This window comes from Anolis sagrei, chromosome Y (assembly GCF_037176765.1).
Source record: "Anolis sagrei isolate rAnoSag1 chromosome Y, rAnoSag1.mat, whole genome shotgun sequence".
Lineage (NCBI taxonomy): Eukaryota > Metazoa > Chordata > Lepidosauria > Squamata > Dactyloidae > Anolis > Anolis sagrei.
In genome coordinates this window covers 14,908,738-14,927,269 of record NC_090035.1, presented here as the reverse complement: position 1 = coordinate 14,927,269, position 18,532 = coordinate 14,908,738, and the positions used below count along the sequence as shown (strand labels likewise).

At 48.0% G+C, this 18,532-nt stretch overlaps 1 protein-coding gene across 1 annotated transcript in view; it reads left to right on the top strand.

Annotated features, from left to right (window-relative positions):
- Positions 1-291: 291 nt before the first annotated feature.
- The window catches only part of LOC137095538 (serine/threonine-protein kinase LMTK2-like), a 74,557-nt gene continuing 56,316 nt past the window's right edge, over positions 292-18,532 (top strand). The window contains exon 1 of the mRNA XM_067462319.1: positions 292-571. Coding sequence (XP_067318420.1) covers positions 442-571 — 130 coding nt within the window. The 5' untranslated portion in view covers positions 292-441. The remainder of the gene's footprint in view (positions 572-18,532) is intronic.

The following is an 18,532-nucleotide window of genomic DNA, read 5'->3' as shown; positions in this document are numbered from 1 at the left end:
TCCCACAAGAACCACCTCTCTACGTCCCACCCTAGTCCTTCATTCTGCTCCCTGATTGGCGGCGCTGCCTGTCAATTACGGATTGTCGGGAGAACACCTTGCCTATGCTTGTATTTGGAAAAAAAAAGTCAAGCGAAGGATTAAAATAAGAGAAGGGAGGGATTGGTAGCGTCGTTTGTCAATCTTAGAGAAATCCCGTGATTGGTTAAGATTCGGAGCCGGCGTGGGTAGTCCCGCCTCCCGGACGGGAGCGGATGCTGCTCTGATTGGCCGCGAGGAGAGTCAGTCTCCGCCCTTCCAGGTAGCGTGGAAGATGGCGGCTGCGTGAGGGGAGCGGCGCTTCATTGCCTTCCGACCTCTTTTTCCGCCTCATTTCCCGGGCGGGAACCGATGAAGGCGGCAGCCGAGGCCTGAGGGGAGGCAGGAGCACCGCCGGAAGGGATGCGGAGGCGGCGGAGGCTCCGCGGGGACGGAGAGCGGCTGGGCCGCGCCCTGAGCCTCGGGGCGGCGCTCTGCCTCTGCCTGGCGATGCGGCCCGGAGGCGGCGAGGCGGCCCCGCTCCCGCCGGCAGGTGAGAAGCTTGGGGGATGTCTGTACGGTCGAATTAACGCGGTTTGGTGCCGCTTCGGCGTCCTGTGGTGCCTCACCAAACTCCCAATCCCAGATTCCCTTGTGAAAGGCATCGAGGATGGATTATAATCAGAATAATAGGCCTCAAGGTGAACGTGAGCCATGAGGGTGATGCTGCAGCAAAGAAGGCCAAGGCCATTCTGAGCTGCATCAATAGGAATATGGATTCAAGGGGCTTGTTTTGACCTTTAAAGGCCTGAAGCAGGCATGGGCCAACTTGGGCCTTCTGTCCAGGTGTTTTGGACTCCAACTCCCACCATTCCTGACAGCCTCAGGCCCTTTCCTTTTCCCCCTCAGCCGCTTAAGCGGCTGAGGGGGAAAAGGAAGGGGCCTGAGGCTGTCAGGAATGGTGGGAGTTGGAGTCCAAAACACCTGGAGGGAAGGCCCTAATTGGCCCGTGCCTGGGCTAAAGGGTTTCCAGGAAGGAAAGATCGGCCCATTCCTTTCCCTCCCTCAGTGCTTAAGCTTCTTGTTGTCTCTCCCCCGTTCTTAACTAGGAGTTGTTTGTAAGTCGAATGTTTGTAACTCAGGGACTGCTTGTACCCCACATGAGGAAGAACTTCCTGACTGTGAGAGCCGTTCAGCAGTGGAACTCTCTGCCCTGGAGTGTGGTGGAGGCTCCTTCTTTGGAAGATTTTAAACAGAGGCTAGATGGCCATCTGTCAGGACACATTCCAGGTCAGCTGGAATGTGTCCAGAGGAGAGCGACTAAAATGATCAAGGGTCTGGAGAACAAGCCCTATGAGGAGCGACTTAAGGAGCTGGGCATGTTTAGCCTGAAAAAGAGAAGGCTGAGAGGAGGTATGATAGCCATGTATAAATATGTGAGAGGAAGCCACAGGGAGGAGGGAGCAAGCTTGTTTTCTGCTTCCCTGGAGACTAGGATGCAATTGAACAATGGCTTCAAACTACAAGAAAGGAGATTCCATCTGAACATGAGGAAAAACTTCCTGACTGTGAGAGCCGTTCAGCAATGGAACTCTCTGCCCCAGAGTGTGGTGGAGGCTCCTTCTTTGGAAGCTTTTAAACAGGGGCTGGATGGCCATCTGTCAGGGGTGATTTGAATGCAATATTCCTGCTTCTTGGCAGGGGGTTGGACTGGATGGCCCATGAGGTCTCTTCCAATTCTTTCATTCTAAGATTCTATGAAAAAGGAACATCGGCCTGTTTAGCAAGCCTTCCAATGCTGATTTGCCAACAGTAAATGTTTTAATATTTTATGTATTTATATACCTGGGGTCAAATAAATATTTCTTGGGTGGAAAACACAAACACAAAACATTGGATTGTTGTAAACAAATATTCTCAAAGCATGGAGGGCTGGTTGTAGAACAGGCATGGGCCAATTTGGGCTCTCCCTCCAGGTGTTTTGGACTTCAACTCCCACCATTCCTGACAACCTCAGGCCCTTTCCTTTTCCCACTCAGCCACTGAAGTTTCCTCTCCCCCGTTCTTAAATAGGAGTTGTTTGTAACTCGGGGACTGCCTGTACCCCACAAAAAGGAACATCAGCCTGTTTAGCAAGCCTTCCATTGCTGATTTGCCAACAGTAAATGTTTAATATTTTATGTACTTATATACCTGGGGGTCAAATAAATATTTCTTGGGTAAAAAACACAAACACATAACATTGGATTGTTGTAAACAAATATTCTCAAACATGGAGCACTGGTTGTATAACAGGCATGGGCCAATTTGGGCCCTCCCTCCAGGTGTTTTGGACTTCAACTCCCACCATTCTTGACAGCCTCAGGCCCTTTCCTTTACCCCCTCAGCCACTTAAGCTTCTTGTTGTCTCACCCCTGTTCTTAACTAGGAGTTGTTTGTATGTCGAATGTTTGTAGCTCAGGGACTGCTTGTACCCCACAAAAAGGAACATCAGCCTGTTTAGCAAGCCTTCCATTGCTGATTTGCCAACAGTAAATGTTTTAATATTTTATGTACTTATATACCTGGGGGTTAAATAAATATTTCTTGGGTGGAAAACACAAACACAAAACATTGGATTTTGTCGAAGGCTTTCATGGCCAGAATCACTAGGTTGTTGTAGGTTTTTTCGGGCTATATGGCTATATTCTACCTCTGAGGATGCTTGCCATAGATGCAGGCAAAACGTCATGCCTCTAGAACATGGCCATATAGCCCGAAAAAATCTACAACAACCCAAAACATTAGATTGTTGTAAACAAATATTCTCAAAGCATGGAGGGCTGGTTGTAGAACAGGCATGGGCCAACTTGGGCCCTCCCTCCAGGTGTTTTGGACTTCAACTCCCACCATTCCTGACAGCCTCAGGCCCTTTCCTTTTCCCACTCAGCCACTGAAGCTTCCTGTTGTCTCACCCCCGTTCTTAACTAGTTGTTTGTAAGTCGAATGTCTGTAACTTGGGGACTGCCTGTACCCCACAAAAAGGAACATCAGCTTGTTTAGCAAGCCTTCCAATGCTGATTTGCCAACAGTAAATGTTTTAATATTTTATGTACTTATATACCTGGGGTCAAATAAATATTTCTTGGGTGGAAAACACAAAACATTAGATTGTTGTAAACAAATATTCTCAAACATGGAGCTGGTTGTAGGACAGGCATGGGCCAACTTGGGCCCTCCCTCCAGGTGTTTTGGACTTCAACTCCCACCATTATCCTGTCCTGGAATCATATTAAACTCACCTATCTCAAGCATTTGTAAATATCAGTATCAATCCTCTACACCAGGCCTGGGCAAACTTGCAGCATCTCTCCAGGTGTTTTGGATTCCAACTCTCAAAATTCCTAACAGCCTCAGACCCTTTCCTTTTCCCCCTCAGCTAATTTGGTGAAATTCTCACTATAGATCAAGTATAGGCCAACTTGAGCCTCCAGGTGTTTTGGACTCCCAACTCACATCATTCCTAACAGCCTCAGGCTTCTTCCTTTTCCCCCTTAAGCGGCTGAGGGAGAAAAAGAAAGGGCCTGAGGCTGTTATGAATGGTGGGAGTTGGAGTCCAAAACACCTAGAGGGAGGGCCCAAGTTGGCCCATGCCTGCTCCCTCCCCATTGAGATTAAAACTGCCCCTTCCTTCCTTGTTATCTTTCAAGAACCAGTTGGAAGGTCTACCTGTTCAAGGAAGCTTTTGATGAACGAATTCAATTACTAATGAATGCAAGATTGATTTGCAGTGAGCTAAGCAAGATATACGATTGGATGGATGTGTCTCCACAAAAGTTGTAATTGGTTTTAAATGTTTTTAATGCTTAATATTTATTTATATCTTATTTCTGGACGTTATCATGCTTTGTGTGATTTCTGTCTTGTCAGAGTCGGACACGACTAGACTTAATACCAGGGGAAACCTTTACCTTTACTTTAGACCCCATCTTTCTCTACCCTGAAGGGGACTCAAGGTGGCTTACATAGAGGCAATTATCCAATGCCTTAAAACACAGACAATTTCTGGGCGTTATTATTCTTTGTGTGATTTCTGTCTTGTATTTTATGTTACCCCCTGATGGTGGTGCAGCGGGTTAAACCTGCTGAGCTGCTGAAATTGCGGACCAAAGGTTGGCAGTTAGAGCTCCTGCTGTTAGTTCCACCTTCTGTCAACCTAGCAGTTCAAAAACATGCAAATGTGAGTAGATCAATAGGTACCGCTTCTGTGGGAGGATACCGGCACTCCATGCAGTCATGCTGGCCACATGACCTTGGAGGTGTCTACAGACAACGCTGGCTCTTCAGCTTAGAAATCGAAATTAGCACCACCCCCCAGAGTCGGACATGACTAGACTTATTGTCAGGGGAAACATTTACCTATTTTATGTTAGATGTGGTTTGATTTGTATTGTATTATGTTGTGAGCCAATTTGGGTTCCATTAGGGAGAAAAGTGGGATATAAACAAAGAGTTGTTGTTATTATTATTATTATTATTAGTAGTAGTAGTAGTAGTACTAGTAGTAGGCCAAAAGCTGAACATGAGCTAACAGTGTGATGTGGCAGCTCCCAAATCCAATGGCACTCTAGGCTGCATCAATAGAAATATAGTGTCCAGATTGAGAGAAGTCATAATTCCACTCTATTCTGCTTTGGTCAGGCCTCACCTGGAGCAATGAAGCTGTTGGAAGAAGAAAAAACAGTTTAAGAAGGATATGTACAAGCTAGAATAGGCATGGGCAAACTTTAGCTCTCTGAGTGTTTTGAACTTCAACTCCCACAATTCCTAACAGCTGGTAGGCTGTTAAGAATTGTGGGTGTTAAAGTTAAAAAAACCCCAGAGGGTCGAAGTTTGCCCATGCCAGAGCTAGAAGGTGTCCAGATAAGGGGCACCAAAATGATCAGTCGCCCTGAGAGGAAGGGCAGATGGAGCATAGAATGTTTTGCTTGGAGTAAGGGCCCTTCCACAGTGCCCCTATATCCCAGGATCCGATCCCAGATTATCTTTTTATCCCAGGTTAGCTTGCAGTGGGGACTCAAGTATTCCAGTTTAAAGCAGCTTATCTGGGATCAGATCCTGGGATAAAGGGCAGTGTGGAAGGGCCCTGAGAGAAAGGGGACATGAGAGCTGCATTTAATATTTGAAAGGATGTTCCATTGAGGAGAAGGCAAGCTTGTTTTCTGCTTCTTTGGAGACCAGGTCACAATGGAGCCATAGCTTCAAATAGCAAGAAAGGAGATTCCACCTAAATATTATGAAGTACTTCCTGAGGGTAAGAGCTGTTCAATAGGGGAATACGCTTTTACGGTGTATAATGGATTCTCCTTTTTTCTCTGGAGGTTTTTAAGCAGAGGCTGTTTTCCTGCTTGGCAGAAGTGAATTGGGCTGGATGGTGTTTGTGCTTTCCAGCTGTGTGATTCTATGAGCTACGGCTCAGATGGTGGTGTCAAACTGCATCAATCCTGCAGTAGATGCATTCAGGAAGGGGGAAGGAGAAGGGCTGTGATATGGGGAGACTTGAGGGGGGAGGTCCAGTCTGGTCTCCCTTACTATGGGGACCCTAGGGAAATTGGAGCCCTTTTTTGTCAGGTGTCCATGGTGGTAGTACCAGCCTTTGTACACGTTGAACATCCCTTCTCTGGAATTCGAAATGCCCCACAACATTATGAATCATATACACAAAATTATGAAAAGTATTGTGTATGAAATTACCTTCAGGCCCTATGCATAATAATGTGTACAGGCAGTCCCCGAGTTAGAAACATTCGACTTACAAATGACTCACAGTTACAGATGGGGTGATACAGCAGGAAGTGAGACAGGAAGGGAAATCCACTCCTGGAAGAGTTATTATAGGAAAAGGTGTGTCCACTAAAGCTTCCTCACCAATCCTTGTTTCCCCAACAAGCCATTTTTTTCAAAATGCAATTCTCACAGGGATCGAAAGTGAGGTGAAATCTTTTGAACAGGGACACAGACAGCAAAACAAACACCCCTTCCCTATTCTATCCACAGAATTTGTATGTGTGTATATGTATATAGCTGGAGTTACAGTTTAAAATGTACCTGTTCTGACTTGCATACAAATTCAACCTAAGAACAAACCTACAGAACCTTTCTTATTAACTTGAGTGTGTCCTGTATATGAAACAAATTAATTTGAAATTGGGTCCCATCTCCAAACTATATCATTATGTACATACAGGTTGAGTATCCTTATCTGGAATTCAAAATACCCCAGAACTATAGTCCGCATGGGTGGCTGAGAGTGTGACACCTTTGGCTTAGCTTCATGCACAAAGTTATGAAAAACATTGTGTATAAAATTATCTTCAGGCTGTAGGTATAATGAAGTATATATGAAACTTAAATGAGTTTGAACTTTGGTTCCATCTCCAAGACATCCCTTTATGTAAAAACACTTTCAGCATCCCTTATCTGGAATTTAAAAATCAGAATTATATCAAATTTTGAAATTATCCACATAGAATCATAGAATCAAAGAGTTGGAAGAGACCTCATGGGCCATCCAGTCCAACCCCCTGCCAAGAAGCAGGAATATTGCATTCAAATCACCCCTGACAGATGGCCATCCAGCCCCTGTTTAAAAGCTTCCAAAGAAGGAGCCTCCACCACACTCCGGGGCAGAGAGTTCCACTGCTGAACGGCTCTCACAGTCAGGAAGTTCTTCCTCATGTTCAGATGGAATCTCCTCTCTTGTAGTTTGAAGCCATTGTTCCATTGCGTCCTAGTCTCCAAGGAAGCAGAAAACAAGCTTGCTCCCTCCTCCCTGTGGCTTCCTCTCACATATTTATACATGGCTATCATATCTCCTCTCAGCCTTCTCCAAGCTAAACATGCCCAGCTCCTTAAGCCGCTCCTCATAGGGCTTGTTCTCTTGATCATTTTAGTCGCCCTCCTCTGGACACGTTCCAGCTTGTCAATATCTCTCTTGAATTGTGGTGCCCAGAATTGGACACAATATTCCAGGTGTGGTCTAACCAGAGCAGAATAGAGGGGTAGCATTACTTCCCTAGAAGTAATGCTACCATTCTCTATCTGCATGGGGGGGGGGGGTCTTGCTGCTGGTGCTCCCCCTGGCTGCTGCTTCTTCTAAGCAGAGGCCCCGTCTGCGGAGCAGGGCGTGGAGCAGAGTCCTCTCTCCCCTCCGCAGCACGCAGCGCAATACCGGGGCGCATCCCACAGTGTAGACGCCGCAGGGCTCCCCCGGCGCGCGCGCCAGCCCCGCACAGCCCTTGGCCTCTGCGCACGAGGACAACGCCTTACAACCAGAGCCCCTGGCAGCAGCAGCAGCAAGAAGCAGGCAAGCAGCCGTCGAGGCCACGGGGAGCAGCAGCAGCAGAAAGAAGAGCAGAGCGAGCATGGCGAGGGAGAAAGAGAAGTCCTTGCGGCGCCCACATGGGGGTTCTGTGTGGGAGGTTTGGCTCAATTCTATCATTGGTGGGGTTCAGGATTCTCTGATTGTAGGTGAACTATAAATCCCAGCAACTACAATTCCCAAATGTCAAGATTCTATTTTCCCCAAACTTCAGCAGTGTTCACCTTTGGGTATATTGCGTATTTGTGCCAAGTTTGATCCAGATCCATCATTGTTTGAGTCCACAATGATCTCTGGATGTAGGTGAACTACAACTCCCAAACCAAAGGACACTGCCCACCAAACCCTTCCAGTATTTTCAGTTGGTCATGTGAGTTTCGTGTGCCAAGTTTGGTTCAATTCCATCGCTGGTGGGGTTCAGAATACTCTTTGTTTGTAGGTGAACTATAAATCCCAGCAACTACAACTCCCAAATGACAAAATCAATTTTTTGAGTGAAGAACATACATTTGGTTGTTAGGTGTCTTGTGTCCAAAATTCGTGTCAATTCGTCCAGTGGTTTTTGAGTTCTGTTATCCCTCAAACGAACATTACATTTTTATTTATATAGAAGTGTGGGTTTGGGGGGGGGGGGTTGTGGGTTTTTTGCACTGCAAATAAGATATGTGTGGTGTGCATAGGAATTCATTCATGTTTTTTTCAAATTATAATCCGGCCCTCCAACAGTTTGAGAGACTGTGACCCGGCCCTCTGTTCAAAAGGTTTGGGGACCCCTGATCTAAGCCAATGCCACGCAGAACCTTTAAAAGGCCAATGTTGATCCTAGGCTGTATCCATAGGAATGGAATGTTTGGATGATCAGTTATGGATTGATGGTGTGAGAAGGCCAGGAGAATGTCTCCTTTGTGACCCACTTCTGGTTGTCTAGGAGATAGTGCAGTCTTCCTTGGGAGAGACTTCATTTCACAGGTGAGAAAGATGGAGCCGGGTGACTGCCCTTATGTCTCCCTGTGGGAAATGGCCTTAGGTTTAGCTGTTATTTGGGGGAACGTGTTTATCATCCTCAGCTGTTTCATCTTCAGGGTGATGCGATGTTGGGTAACCCGAAAGTCTCCTAAGGTTAGCAGCTTCACAACACCTTTGAAGAGCAAGACAGTGGAGTCTTTTTTGTCAGAATACAAGGAGTTCAAGGGGTTTTGCGCTTCCCTGCCATCTTGGGAGAGCGAAGAGCCTTCCATTCCCCACAAATCGCAGAGGGCCTTTTTTCCGCCTGCTTGGAAGCGCACTTTCCGATCGTCTTCCGAAAGGGAAGTTGTGGTGGGACCAAGGCATCCTCCGAACCTTTTCCAGAATGCAACCTTCAGGAGGATCCTGGAAGAACGCCTGAGGAAGATAGTTGAACAGAGGCGACGGGGACTGCGCCTAACAGTCCGGGCGATGCTTGCCTTGAGGTGTTTGTCCATGCCTGCCTTCAAGGAGGAGTGCCCTTGTGCTAGAGCGAGGGGTGCAGGAGCAAGGATGCCTCACCAGCGCTGTCCCTGCCATGCTTCCACATCCAGTGAGGGGTCCCATAGCTCTTACCAAGCCAAAACTTTGATTTGTAGTGAGAAGAACTCGCTGCAGATTAGACTGAAGGCCCTTTCTCAACTGATGGAGACTTTCCAGAAAGTTGTTACCCCAGAAGAGGTGGGGAGGCAGCCTCTGCCCAAGCTGGCCACTTCTACTGGCCGCCCACAGGAGCGCAGTGGACCAAGCCTCCTCTTACGACAGTGGACCGACCGCATGTCCCTCCAGGCCCTATGGAACCGCCAAACCCAGTGCGTCCAGTCTCTGCCCAAGGCAGCACCCACTCCTTCACAGCCACGGCCAGATACTCCACCCCAGATATACACCGTCATTGAATTCAGAGGTATAGACACGGCATATCTGCTCCACCGTGTGCGCCAGCTCTTGGAGTCTTATGCCATTGGGATGAAACTCCAGCGGAAGTGGGAACAGCCAAGGCTGGTACGACGGTCCTTGGAGAGCTTCCTTCCAGAGGCACAGTTGCCTGATTTCTGTCGAACGCCTCTGCCGGATGTAGATGTGAAGGTGTACTTCAACAGCTCTCTGTTTTTCATCTGCTCAGAGACTGCACAGCGCCTGGACAACCACATTAGGAAAAAGATCGCAGAGAGGATGTTTGGCCTTCCTAGGAGGGTCATGCACTCTCTCCATCACTTCATGTTAGCCCCCCTTGCAATGCCAGACGTGGCCAAGGATAGCAGGGAGGCCTCAAGGTCTTTTCAAGGCCAGACATCTTGGAGGATGTCTCCTTCAGATGAGGCACTCTTGCAAAGACAATGTCAAGAATGCAACCAGTGCAAAATGCTGCAAAGACATGTGGCCAAAAGGGCTGTGGAGATCCACCTAGAATTGGCAGGTACAGCATTCAAGATGTCCCCAGCGACTGCCAACCAGGTCAGGAAATGCCAAAAACTTCCAAAAAAGTCGCCACATGGGATGAAAACCCATCAGCTGCGAATCCAAGAGCTCTCCTTCATGGAACGTGAAGCCTTGGGACACCTTGAATTCAGCCACATCCACAAAGACTTGATTTTCAAGTGGGGCCTGCCCATGCTCTCCCAAACACCCCTCTCCTTCCTGTCTGCCGATGTCAGGTGTCAGGGAGCCCCTCCTTTCTCAACTTGCAAGAGCACAAGGGTCAGGTTCCCTTCCTCAGAAATCCTGCTGTTTATTGGCCGGGAAACACAGATGGAGCTGGAATGGCACATTAGAAGGAAGATGGACATGGCTGTGCTCCCTTCTCAGCTCCCCTTCCTCAGCGAGGCCACCCAACAACACCTGGAGAGAAACATGCAGAAAAGGGTCATCTTCCGGGAATGGCACCTGCCCCAGAGAGTCCTTAAGTTCCTCTTACTGCTTTGCCCTGAAATGGTTAGAACCACAGATACGGAGCACAGATTGATGAAACTGAGAGAATCAGTTCCGCGGCTACCTCGGGTGTTCCCCATGCTGCGGTGTGAAGCCCTGGAGAAGATGGTGCTTCTCTTTGAGGAGAAGTGTGTGGGGATGCACCTGGGAGTCTCTCAGGCCTTGACCCAATCATCCCGTCAATGCCCCTCACCCCCTTTCAGGCAGCCTCTGCCCCAAAGGATCTTCCCTGGCCAGAGATGCCCCAAACCGCGCAGCCACTTCCTAACCTTTGGGCTCCAGGAGGAAATGGACTACCTAGAATTGAACCTGCGGCGCAAGCACCTGATGTCCCTCTGGGGGCAGGGCACTCGTTTCATCGAAGATCTAGGTCCAAGGGCACCTTGTGCCCCCTCCTGCTTACAGCCCCTCAGGCCCAAGCAGGCAAAGGCCCTCCCATTAGCAGAAGAGGAGACCCCATTCCTCCAAAAGCAGGAGAGGGAAGCCTTGGAGCTCCATGTTAAAAGGAAGAGGCTCCAGCATGAATGGCGCCTGCCCAGATTGGTTGAGAGGTCACTTGCAGCATTCAGGCCAGGCCCCCGCTCACAGGCCAGCCAGTCAAAAGCGTATATCTATGTCAATGTTCTGTGGCAGGACCCTCCCTTTCTTACACAAAGCAACTCCAAACACTTGGGCTTCCATCTTCAGAGAATGAAGCTGCAGTGGCAGTGGGGGCTGCCCGAGAGGATCCTGGAATCGCTGAAGGGTCTCTGCCCAGGGATTATAGTGGAATCCCCTGATGCCCAGCAGACGGAAGATGAGTTGACACTCTCCAAGGGTCCTGCTCATCGTGTGGATCCTGGGCTCTCCACCCCTGGGAGAACAAAAAGGAATCTTCGCCCCATGTTGGCACCCAAAATCATGAACAGGATGGAGGTCCACTTGGCCAGGAAGTACATGGAGGTACACTTGGAATCCGTTCCAGATATGGTCAGGCGATCTTGGCTACAGATGCCCCTCCTTTCCAGGGAACCCCTACCCAGAAATATTTCTCCAGGTTTAATGCCACAGAAGCTCTGCACTTCCTCCTTCCCATTTCTCCATGCAGGGGAAATTGACAAGATTGAGATTCCTGTGAAGTGCCACCACATGGCATTCCTTTGGGGCTTGGGGTCTCCCTATGCAGAAACTTTGAGAGGGATGATGGAGCCCAAACCCACTCCTGAACATTCAGGACCCAGAGGGAGCCATATTGATTTCTCGGAATCAGAAACACCCTTTCTCCTGAAGGAGAAGAGGCAAGCTTTAGAGACTCATGTGTCAAAGAAGACGATGCACCATGAATGGGCATTACCAGGTCTTGTCCAGAAGTCCATGGTAGCTTTTGTGCCAGAACCTCCTCCAACACTGGACAACAAGATCTCGAGAAAGGTGGTTAAAAAGGATACTGAAATGTTTTTTGAGAGTCCCCCGACAGAAACTGGACACACCTGTGAGGATAGAAATCTCCTGACAGGACAAGCCCTTCCCAAGCTGATCCATCCTGGCCATGGCATCAGGCAGCCCCAAAGCACTGCTCTGACCATGGAATCCCACAAAGAGATGGGGAGGGTGGAGTTGGCTGTCCGGCCCGGTCACTTGGCTTCATTGGGGGGCCTGGGCAAGACTTACATAGAAGGGCTCACAGGAATGTTTCCAGAGCTATCCACCCGGTTCCCCAGGTATAGACAGGTAGATTGTGAGTTCTTGGAGATGCAGATGCCCTTCATCCTGAAAGTGGTGAGGGAAGCCCTAGAACTTCATGTGACAAAGAAAAGGATCCACCATGCATGGGCATTACCAGGTCTTGTCCAGAAGTCCATGGTGGCTTTTGTGCCAGAACCTCCTCCAACACTGGACAACAAGATCTCAAGAAAGGTGGTTAAAAAGGATACTGAAATGTTTTTTGAGAGTCCCCCGACAGAAACTGGACACACCTGTGAGGATAGAAATCCCCTGACAGGACAAGCCCTTCCCAAGCTGATCCATCCTGGCCATGGCATCAGGCAGCCCCAAAGCACTGCTCTGACCATGGTATCCCACAAAGAGATGGGGAGGGTGGAGTTGGCTGTCCGGCCCGGTCACTTGGCTTCATTGGGGGGCCGGGGCAAGACTTACATAGAAGGGCTCACAGGAATGTTTCCAGAGCTATCCATCCGGTTCCCCAGGTATAGACAGGTAGATTGTGAGTTCTTGGAGATGCAGATGCCCTTCATCCTGAAAGTGGTGAGGGAAGCCCTAGAACTTCATGTGACAAAGAAAAGGATCCACCATGCATGGGCAATACCAGGTCTTGTCCAGAAGTCCATGGTGGCTTTTGTGCCAGAACCTCCTCCAACACTGGACAACAAGATCTCTAGAAAGGTGGCTAAAAAGGATACTGAAATGTTTTTTGAGAGTCCCCCGACAGAAACTGGACACACCTGTGAGGATAGAAATCCCCTGACAGGACAAGCCCTTCCCAAGCTGATCCATCCTGGCCATGGCATCAGGCAGCCCCAAAGCACTGCTCTGACCATGGTATCCCACAAAGAGATGGGAAGGGTGGAGTTGGCTGTCCGGCCCGGTCACTTGGCTTCATTGGGGGGCCTGGGCAAGACTTACATAGAAGAGCTCACAGGAATGTTTCCAGAGCTATCCACCCAGTTCCCCAGGTATAGACAGGTAGATTGTGAGTTCTTGGAGATGCAGATGCCCTTCATCCTGAAAGTGGTGAGGGAAGCCCTAGAACTTCATGTGACAAAGAAAAGGATCCACCATGCATGGGCATTACCAGGTCTTGTCCAGAAGTCCATGGTGGCTTTTGTGCCAGAATCTTCTCCAACACTGGACAACAAGATCTCGAGAAAGGTGGTTAAAAAGGATGCTGAAATGTTTTTTGAGAGTCCCCCGACAGAAACTGGACACACCTGTGAGGATAGAAATCCCCTGACAGGACAAGCCCTTCCCAAGCTGATACACCCTGGCCATGGCATCAGGCAGCCCCAAAGCACTGCTCTGACCATGGTATCCCACAAAGAGATGGGGAGGGTGGAGTTGGCTGTCCGGCCCGGTCACTTGGCTTCATTGGGGGGCCGGGGCAAGACTTACATAGAAGGGCTCACAGGAATGTTTCCAGAGCTATCCACCCGGTTCCCCAGGTATAGACAGGTAGATTGTGAGTTCTTGGAGATGCAGATGCCCTTCATCCTGAAAGTGGTGAGGGAAGCCCTAGAACTTCATGTGACAAAGAAAAGGATCCACCATGCATGGGCATTACCAGGTCTTGTCCAGAAGTCCATGGTGGCTTTTGTGCCAGAACCTCCTCCAACACTGGACAACAAGATCTCTAGAAAGGTGGCTAAAAAGGATACTGAAATGTTTTTTGAGAGTCCCCCGACAGAAACTGGACACACCTGTGAGGATAGAAATCCCCTGACAGGACAAGCCCTTCCCAAGCTGATCCATCCTGGCCATGGCATCAGGCAGCCCCAAAGCACTGCTCTGACCATGGTATCCCACAAAGAGATGGGAAGGGTGGAGTTGGCTGTCCGGCCCCGTCACTTGGCTTCATTGGGGGGCCGGGGCAAGACTTACATAGAAGGGCTCACAGGAATGTTTCCAGAGCTATCCACCCAGTTCCCCAGGTATAGACAGGTAGATTGTGAGTTCTTGGAGATGCAGATGCCCTTCATCCTGAAAGTGGTGAGGGAAGCCCTAGAACTTCATGTGACAAAGAAAAGGATCCACCATGCATGGGCATTACCAGGTCTTGTCCAGAAGTCCATGGTGGCTTTATTGCCAGAACCTCCTCCAACACTGGACAACAAGATCTCTAGAAAGGTGGCTAAAAAGGATACTGAAATGTTTTTTGAGAGTCCCCCGACAGAAACTGGACACACCTGTGAGGATAGAAATCCCCTGACAGGACAAGCCCTTCCCAAGCTGATCCATCCTGGCCATGGCATCAGGCAGCCCCAAAGCACTGCTCTGACCATGGTATCCCACAAAGAGATGGGGAGGGTGGAGTTGGCTGTCCGGCCCGGTCACTTGGCTTCATTGGGGGGGCGGGGCAAGACTTACATAGAAGGGCTCACAGGAATGTTTCCAGAGCTATCCACCCGGTTCCCCAGGTATAGACAGGTAGATTGTGAGTTCTTGGAGATGCAGATGCCCTTCATCCTGAAAGTGGTGAGGGAAGCCCTAGAACTTCATGTGACAAAGAAAAGGATCCACCATGCATGGGCATTACCAGGTCTTGTCCAGAAGTCCATGGTGGCTTTTGTGCCAGAATCTCCTCCAACACTGGACAACAAGATCTCGAGAAAGGTGGTTAAAAAGGATGCTGAAATGTTTTTTGAGAGTCCCCCGACAGAAACTGGACACACCTGTGAGGATAGAAATCTCCTGACAGGACAAGCCCTTCCCAAGCTGATCCATCCTGGCCATGGCATCAGGCAGCCCCAAAGCACTGCTCTGACCATGGTATCCCACAAAGAGATGGGGAGGGTGGAGTTGGCTGTCCGGCCCGGTCACTTGGCTTCATTGGGGGGCCAGAGCAAGACTTACATAGAGGGGGTTGCAGGAATGGGCCGAGTGTTATCTATCCGGCACCCCAGGTACAGACAGGTAGAAGTTGAGTCCTTGGAAAATAAGACACCCTTCCTCCCAAAAGATAGGAGAGAAGCCCTAGAACTTCATGTGCCACGGAAGAGAATCCACCATGCATGGGCCTTACCAGGCCTTGTCCAGGAAGAAGTTGGATCAGCAAAATCCGCAAGAGGAGGTCAGGGACTTAAAATGGAAAGGACACCGCCTCAGAAAAAACAGCAGCTGTCCCAGGAGCCCAGTCCTGGTCATCCAGTGAAGAAGACGAGGTGCCTTGGCGGAGCCTGCAACATCCAGATGGCCCTTAAAGACCCCGAAGAAAACATCATATGGGACAAAAGACAGTTCATCCAAGAGAGAAGCCACCCTTCCCCATCTGGCCCCACTGGGAAGAGAAGCAGGGTTCCTAGTCTTCTTCGGTGGATGACCAGGGTGGCCTCCTTCTTTGCCCCTGTAGACACCGAGGAAGAAATAATCTGGGACAAAAGACAGTTTTTACGAGCCTCTGGACTGTGTGTAAATAAGAGTGTATATAGTTGAAAGGTAAATCAGTGTGTATAGAATATATGTGGAGTGTACATAGTGTGTGTGTGGAATGTATATAGAATGTACATGGAGTAATAATCATATTAAAGTGTTTGTTTCTTCTGGACACTGCCTGCTTTGCTTGCTTGCTTTCATGCCGTAGGAATTCACTGGCCACAGTTGGTCTGATCCCACCGTATTCATTTATTATTTATTTACACCATTTCTATCCCGCCCTTCTCACCCCTGGGTGGGTGGGGGGGACTCAGGTGGGTAACATGGGAAACAATTAAATGCCATAATATGAATACAACAATGTAAAATCAAATACATAGCAAATTGAAACAGTAACATTAATTAAAATCACATACTCATATACTAACATAGTCGCCTAATCAAAGTCACGTAGCCGTTTCCAATTGTCATAACAATCCTATGGTCCAGGTTCAGTATCTAAAGTGCTGCTATGCCCACTAGCCGAAGGCCTGGCTCCAAAACCACGACTTTAGTTTTTTCCTAAAAGTAAGGAGGGAGGACGTCAATCTAATCTTGCTGGGGAGCGAATTCCACAAGCGGGAAGGCCCTGTCCCTCATCCCCACCAGACGCGTTTGTGACACTGGTGGGACCGAGAGCAGGGCCTCCCCTCTGTATGGAGAATGGGGCACCAGAAGCCCCCCACACCTGGACCCAGGCCCGTAGCCGGGGGGGCTGAGTCTGAGTGTGAGAGGATCTACCCTAGCAAACCTTTTGTATCGATATCCCAATACCCCCATGCATATGGGATATATTGAGCATGGTGATCAAATTGTGATATGAATAAACATAACAGTTTAAATAATAAATGTTATTTATTTACTTTCATTAACAAAAGGTTTAGAATACTTTTGACTTACTTTTTACTTTACAGCCATTTTGTCAATTCCTTTTTCTGGTTTGATAGTGATGTCCCAGTGTATGGAAATCATTGCTAGTCCACTAAGTCTCTGGTCTGTCATTAAACTTCTAGATACACTTTTCACTCTCTTCGTGGTTGAAAACCATCTTTCCACACTGCATGTCAGTACAGGTAGAGTAGCTAATACAGTCAAAAGGAAATGTATTGACCGATAGTAGGTTTTGTCACACAGTTCCAACACTTTAAGTACCTCAGTTTCTTTCTGAATTGATGGTGTAATATTACACCACATGATGTACTCAGCCTTGACGGAAGCAAGTGCTATGTCATTTTCAAAGTATTCTGAGAGTTGTTCCATATGGTGAACTTTGTCTAGACCTGAAAACCCAGGGAGGAGAACCTGGAAACTGGTTAAAATGTCTTCGTTTGACATGAACCCTTCAGTAATGTTCTGTATGAGTCAATCGACACATGGTATGAACAACTCTGAAATGCCTTCTACATAATTAGTCCCTGGATTTGCCCCATGCATCTGTCTTGAACTTTGCCTTGGAATAGTCAAGTTGCTTTGAAATATTTTTTCAGATGCTGTTCTTGCGAAGTCAAAGAGTTTTACAAAATGATCTTTCGCATCTGCTCTCAAAATTTCTAAAGGCTTTAACAGTGACTTAGTGTGGTTTCTGGCAGATGCCACATCAAGACTTTTTTCCTGAAGAAAAACGGATAGGGACAAAATAAGGCTGAAGAGTTGTTCATAAACAAACAGGCTAACAAGGAAATCACTTTTTTCAATTGCAGTCAAAAATTTAGAAGCTGAATAGAGAGATTTTCCATGGTTTCTCTGAGATTTAATAATAAACTATAATAAACTTTATTTATACCCCGCCACCATCTCCCGCAACCAGGACTCGGGGCGGCTTACATGTCGCCAAGCCCAAACAACAAATTATAATTAAATAAGATAAAAGATTTCTTCTAAGGCAACTCCAATCGGCTTAAATAGTTCAACGAATGTCAATACACTGTCATGCCTCTCAAGGAAATGAGTCTCACATAAACATGTCAGTCTTTTTTCTTTGGTTCTGGCACATGAACGCTAATATTAATCTCCTTACCCTTCCCCTACTCTTAAATTACATATTCTGCCTTTGGAGGCAGCATATTAGTAGCATAACTAACTTCATTTTAACGTAGAAGAACTGTTTAATAATAATAATAATAATAGTAATAACAACAACAACAACAGGACATTGAACCAAGTCAACGCTGGATCTGGACGAAACTTGGCACATAGAGCCAATGTCCCCAACAGTGCATAGAGGCAGGGATTAGGGAATTATTGCCCTTTTCCAAATGGGAGTTGTTGTTTACCTGGATCCAGAGAGTCCCAGAAGGCAGCCGACGGGCTCGACGCACTCCACTCCCAGCAACGAGTGTGGCAAGACTTCAATGTACAGACGTAAAGGCCTGTCAAGTGCACGGGTGCAAAGGCCTATTGCAGCCTCCAAATGGTCTATGGTGCTGCGGCATCCTCTTTGGCGCCTGGGCAGTCAGCACACCCCCCTTTCTCTCCCGGCACCAAAGGCTAAAACCAGGGGCACCAAAAAGATGCACCACTTCATCACTTTGAAGCAGGGAAGTATTTGGTAGAGTATTCCAGGAATTTCAATGCGCCATGTCCTCTTTAGAGATTGTAGAATGGGAAATATTGATCAGACTTTCAGCAGGTCATCAAAGACCTATAGAGAAGAGAAAGCACTTACTAAGGATTTACTCGGAGAAGCCCCTGACTGTAGACTAAGTGGTTAGGAACAGCATGGCAATTGCTTCCCTTTGACTGCAAATAAGTTTTGCCTTCTCTAATCCAGGTCCGTCTATACTACGAAATTAATCCAGTTTGATCCTACTTCAACTGCCAGGGCTCAAGACTTTGGAATCCTGGGATTTTGGGCAACAAAGGCCCTTGCAAAATGGCAACTCTTCAGAATCCGTGCCGTTGAGCCATGGCGCTTAAAGTGGTATCGAACTGCAACAATTCTACACCGTTTAGATGCACTCTTTGGCTGTCTTCCCACCCACCTGGCCATCTGGAATCTCTCAGTTTGGGGGCCGTCCTTTACACAGGTGCCTGCGCCCTGTCAGTAAAGATCTATTGCACTACTAAAGTGTGTGTGTTTGTGTATTTTCCATTATT